We start from the raw sequence: 6,032 nt of genomic DNA on the forward strand, positions 1-6,032 counted from the left end.
GGGATGTTCCGTCTAAAATATCTTGAATACGCATTTGAGAGATGCATGTTTAATTTATTAAAATTTTGTGAAGAACACGCATTTGAGACATGCATGTTCCATTTTCGATTTACTTGAGCACACATCTTTATGATGCGTATTTACTAAATTCAAAAAAAGAATACACACGTGGTACATACGTGTTTTTCAAAAAATTGTAAAAAGATAAATATGCACCTTTAAATACGTATTTTATGGTTATTTTGGATGGAACGTACCACAAATTAATAAACAGTTGAAACCGGAAATTAGTATATTTTGAAAATTATTTTTATTTTATTCATGTACAACAAAAAAATATTATACATATTGAAATTATTCAAGAATTAATAACTCTTCAATTTCATATTTTTAAGAGTATGTAAATCTTAAAATATGGTATTTTCATCCCATTTTTAAGTTTTAATTTAAAAACATAAAAAGGGATCGAGTCTAGTACAGCTAGACTGCTAGTAAAGCAATATTGTCGCTCCTCGTTACAAACCAATATCACCTGCCAAACACGGCACAACAAAATACTTAAACAGAACATAACAACTGGTTGTGTGCTGTAATGAAGTTTCAATATTAAACCCCCTCGTTCACTTTCCTTGTATTCTTTTTTTTTTTAAATCTCTCTCTCTCTCTCTCTCTCTCTCTCTCTCTCTCTCTCTCTGTGTGTGTGCGTGTAGGTGAATTCATCAAGATGAACGATCTTCTTACAGTAAGTTTCAGTTTCAGCCACCTTAATTTGTGTCTCTACATACAATTCATGTTTTTATGTAATTTTGTTAGAGCTGTGTTTCTAATTTGAATTTGAAATTGATTTATAATGTGCTGCTACATGTTTTTTTGAGTTGTTGTCATGAATTGTGGGAAATTAGTAAGAATTTGATTAAGAATTGAATTTGTTACAGCACAATTATATGAAAATTTATGCATATCTGGTAATTTAATTTAATTGCTGAGAGACCTGAAACAAACTAGAGTAGAGTTGAGATTTTGGTTAATTGTTATGCCTTTTGTATGTGTAACTTTTGATTTGACTTTTTATGTCTTGTAAGTTGTAACCTCCGGTGGAGTAAAGTGCATTATGTGACATTATCTTGCAGTACTAACACTTTCGAACCTACTGTTGATAATACTGGAGTTCACACTTTGTACATGTTTGCATATTTTGTCTATTTTAACTAGTTTTCAAATAGACGAAATATGCACAAATGTACGAATTTTTAAGAGCCTTAAAAAGAAAAACTAGTTTTCAACTTAGTTGTATAGCTTATATAGAACCAAAACTATAAAACCAACTCCAATGCATATCCATTCTTGGTTGGATAATTGCATAAATGGATACTTGGTTGTATATTTAGAACTAAAGATGGCTCTAGCTATTCTTGCCACATCATTAAGTAACTAGAAATGGAGTGCAAGGTGGTTCACTTTAAATAGAATCGAAAGAGTTTGATAAAATTTTAGTTAAATTTGGAATTTTATAGGTTTCAAATTGCAAGTGCTATTTTAGCACCATAAAGCACTATATGGTGCCATATTATAGCATTTGCTAAAGCCATTGTACTTTTACTATAGGATTTGCTGTATAAAGGATTTTTTCCCCTTATTTCAACAACTATATATTTAGATTGGGACAAACATATGTAATACGAATACAGTCACTGATATGTGAATCAGTCAAAAAAATATTTCACGAAACTAGCTAAACTAGAGAATCGTGAAGTTCGATATTGGAAGTGGTAGTTTCAAAAGTGTAGTATTGCAAGTGGTGTGATGGCCAAGGTACAAATACCGCTTATGCCTTCACTCCAATTATAAGTATCAGCATTGTTTCCTCTTAATGTTTGCAGTATTAATTGTGTGTTACGAAGGATTGATTGACTTCTTTAATTACTAGGTCTTTTGTGCTTAGCTTATTTTGGAATCAGATTTTTTGGTTTATGAATTTGACATAATGTTGTCATTTTTAGGATTCTTTTGTTAGCAATGGCAAAAATAATCCTTCCACAGAACCCACCGATATTGAGATGGGTATTCGACTACCACCGAGTAACTCAGATATGGGGATGGAGGCATTTAACACACAGGTACTTTTGAAATTCTTTTGGATTTATGTCAACTGTAGACTTAGGTTTAAATTCAGTACAATGTTGCACATATAGATATTAAAAGTGCACTTTTTAATGAGGATCAAAGGTGGAAGTTTTCCTGTTCCTACAATCTCAAAAGTGCTATTTTATGTCTTCTTGGGAGCTGGCTCTTGTAATGCTCTAATATACATCTATTTGATTGCTGTTGCAGGTACATGAAGTCGATAAGCTTGTGGATAAGGTTGCTGCATTACTTCAGAAACTTAAGGTATTTGCATTTTTTATATATTTTCTAATGTTACAGAAAAATAATAGCAACAAGATTTCTGACAACAGGCATAACATATCAGTGGTTCCTTGCATTTGTGAAAAATGATTCAATATAAAAAACAAATTGCCTTGCTGCTTCAGTAAACACTTTTGTCGTCAATTTAGATGACAATCCAGTTCAGCAACATTGTTAGTTCCAAGTAGCTTCAAGATTCAAAAATTTTTTACTCCTTTTGGGGCATGTGAATGAATAGGTGATACGAGTGAAGATGTGAGAGTATAAATGGGAAGAAGATTTATTGTCACCAAAATAAAATGTTCACACTGTTTTAATGTGATATCTACGTTTTATCATAATAAATTGAGATAGCCTAACGGTAGGGTCCATTTCACTACAAACTAACGCCTTCACAAAGATAAAAATAAAGAACTAGCATGGATTAAAACAAGAAGATGAATACATATTAGCTAAAAGATGTTAGAACTGTTGTCTATTTGTATCAGCAGACTTGAGGTCAATTAAACCCTTAAAGTATCATAAGATGTAAGAAGAAATCTTATTAAGGGAAAAAAGTTAGCATACACAGGCTGAAGTTCTGCTCCAACGAAAAAGACATGTCATCAAGATACCAATTTGTGTTTTGCAAAAATTTCAAAATGTACTTCAATTCAAACCCTAAGCGGTAGAGAGAGCAAGTTTTGAGGTTGATTCTGCATCCCAACTTCGTGAGATCACCTTTGTGTTTGTTGTCTCATCTGGCGATCTTAGAATAATTTCTCAGGAACATACACTGTAGTTTAAGAAAAATTGCTGGATACAGATACCACTTGGCAAGGCTACAGCTAGATTGTCTGAAAAAACCGATGGATACAGATTCTTTCTGCAAGGCCAGTAAATTGTCATTCAATTTGATGTCGTATAAGATAATTTATTGTGGTTCTATATACTGTATAAAAGATTGTTACAGTTAAATTTGTAGTTATTAGCATTTACTTCTCTGTATATCTTCTTGATTTAAAGGGAGTGGGATGTAACTTGTTTATTACTCTACAAAGGGAAATATTCAATTATATACCGTAAAATTGTACTGGAAACAGACAGTCATGTACTTTCTTCAATATGCAATTGTTCTATATTTTTCAGGATGCAAATGAGGAGTCAAAGTCTGTCACTAAAGCATCTTCCATGAAAGGTAAAATTTTCTATCTCAATTTTAAAATTTAAGGCACAGATAAGTATAATGTCAAATTTTTGTTAGCTAAAAAAAGTAGAATGTATAAATTTGATCGCACGGTGTATTTTAGTTCTAAGGCATTGGCATCACAAAGCCTCACACCCATAAGTTGTTCATAGAGCTAAGAAACAACATATGTTTCTAATTGGTCCAACATCCATAACCAATGCAACTGTATTCCATCCACAGCAATCAGGAAACGAATGGAAAAAGATGTTGATGAAGTAGGAAAAATTGCCCGGAATGTTAAAGCTAAAATAGAAGCTTTGAATAAAGAGGTATAGAAATACTTAACTGTTTCTTGCTTACAATTTGGGATAGCCACAATTCACATTTCTTTCTCTGCAGAACTTGGCCAATCGACAAAAGCCTGGTTGCGGGAAGGGTACAGGGGTTGACCGATCGAGGACAAACATGACAAAGTATGCTACTGGTTCAGCTATGAATCTCATTTTACATTAATATGCATGAGCTGTGGATTTAATTGAGTTATCATTTTATTTCCTTTTCAGTGCTTTGACCAAGAAGTTCAGAGATCTAATGATAGAGTTTCAGGTATACTTCCGCATTGCTAGTTATATAGGTATTAGTTAAATCGATGCATTGTTGTCATTTGTCAGTAGTCATTGTATCATACGAATATGAATGTTATTGTTTCAGACTTTGAGACAAAGGATTGATGATGAATATCGCGAGGTTGTGGAGAGAAGAGTAATAACAGGTTTTATTACTTCAATTTTACGGCCATCAGAAAATAAAATTGTTATCAGACTTACCAATGATATAATATGTGTTCCCTCAAACTGTCGTTATAGTTCTGACTCTTTTTTTTGTTTGACTTTTTAATGTTGTAGTTACTGGAACCAGGCCAGATGAAGAGGTTAGCTTTAACCTGGAAAGAATCTTTCATTATTTTAGCATATAAAAATGTTGACTAATTTGATATTTGTTTATGATTTCTCAGACGATCAGCCACCTTATTGAAACTGGTAGCAGTGAACAAATTTTCCAGAATGCTATGCAAGAAATGGGACGAGGACAGGTGCCATCTTAATCCATATTACAAATTACGGAGTTTGTAATCTTCGCTTCTATTCACAGTCTGCAGTTGTCATAGAAACTAAGGCTTCCTGTTTTGGGGGGGGGGGGGGGTTGGTGTCTGGGATATCGGGGGGTTGGTGTTTTAGATTCCTGTATCTTCATAATTGTATTTATTACACATCATGTTAGTTAATGAATAGTAAGCGCGGTATTTAGAAGTACCAGCTATAGAGAATATATCGTTGACAAGCGTGTTGGTGTTTAGATTCCCATATCTTTAAAATTGTCTTCATTACAAATCACGTAAAATAATAAAATAGTAACAGTAAGCGTGGTATATAGAACTGTTAAATATAGAATAATTTGTCGGTTGACAAGGACTGTAGATGCATATGTATATTATGCCTCAAATTTCTTAATCATGAAAATGCTATAAATGTGAGTTGATTAGTTCGAAACTTCAGCTCTTATAAGACTTTAATGTATAACAGCTCTTGTGAAAGGAATTTTAAAAGGAGGGGGGGGGATCCTTATTTTTACTATATCAACCTTCATCATCTGTGTAGTCTGAGTATTAACTGGATTCCTGGGGAGTCTGGTCTCAGGTGCTAAATACAGTACAAGAAATCCAGGAGAGACACGATGCTGTGAGGGAAATCGAGAAAAAGCTTCTTGACCTGCATCAGGTACTTGTGCATACAACATATTTCCTGTAAGCTATTATGGTGCAAAGATAAAGATATTCATCTTCATTTAATCGATTTTGTTTATTAAATATGCCAGATTTACCTTGACATGGCAGTCCTGGTTGAGGCTCAAGGAGATCTATTAGATAACATTGAAACCCAGGTTTGCTTCTCTCAAATTGTTTATGTATATAAACCTAATTGTAGCAGGGTAGCGTACATTTCTCTGGGTTCTGAGTTAATGGGAATATCGTTCAGGTCTCGAATGCAGTCGACCATGTCCAGTCAGGGACAACTGCCCTTCAGAAAGCAAAGAAACTGCAGAAGAACTCTCGCAAATGGATGTGCATTGCAATTATTATTCTTTTAATAATAATCGCTATTATAGTTGTTGGCGTTGTCAAACCTTGGAAGAAAAATGGTGCTTGACTGCTCAGTCCTCCCTAAAAGTCCCTGTGGACCTGATTACTAGCCTTACAGTGATGGAAACTATAGTTTTATGGTTTGATATCTGAAAGCATGGCCTTCAGTTTCCCCCCTCCACCACATATTTTATTGGCCTTTTTTAATGATTTCTTCAGACAACACATTTTTTAATTTTTTTCCCTGTAAATTGTGATTTCTTTGTTGATTTTTGTGACTGAGTTTGTAAACAGAAGAAACATATGCATTATTGTTGA

General features: G+C 33.5%; 1 protein-coding gene across 1 annotated transcript; it reads left to right on the forward strand.

The window, feature by feature from the left end:
• The first annotated feature begins 519 nt into the window (after positions 1–519).
• On the forward strand, positions 520–6,032 carry LOC141712015 (syntaxin-132-like). The gene is made up of 13 exons (XM_074514771.1): positions 520–742; positions 2,001–2,117; positions 2,332–2,388; positions 3,535–3,583; positions 3,815–3,903; positions 3,974–4,047; positions 4,138–4,180; positions 4,286–4,346; positions 4,480–4,505; positions 4,590–4,667; positions 5,272–5,352; positions 5,450–5,515; positions 5,611–6,032. The coding sequence occupies exons 1-13, from the start codon at positions 725–727 to the stop codon at positions 5,779–5,781; spliced, it is 930 nt and encodes a 309-aa protein (XP_074370872.1). The 5' UTR covers positions 520–724; the 3' UTR covers positions 5,782–6,032.

This window comes from Apium graveolens, chromosome 3 (assembly GCF_009905375.1).
Source record: "Apium graveolens cultivar Ventura chromosome 3, ASM990537v1, whole genome shotgun sequence".
Taxonomy (NCBI): domain Eukaryota; kingdom Viridiplantae; phylum Streptophyta; class Magnoliopsida; order Apiales; family Apiaceae; genus Apium; species Apium graveolens.

Excerpts from the sequence above, each read along its gene's own strand:
- LOC141712015 (XM_074514771.1), top strand. Across the intron at positions 2,118-2,331 it reads TGGAGGCATTTAACACACAG|GTACATGAAGTCGATAAGCT; the intron begins GTACTTTTGAAA and ends TTGCTGTTGCAG. Across the intron at positions 3,584-3,814 it reads TAAAGCATCTTCCATGAAAG|CAATCAGGAAACGAATGGAA; the intron begins GTAAAATTTTCT and ends TTCCATCCACAG.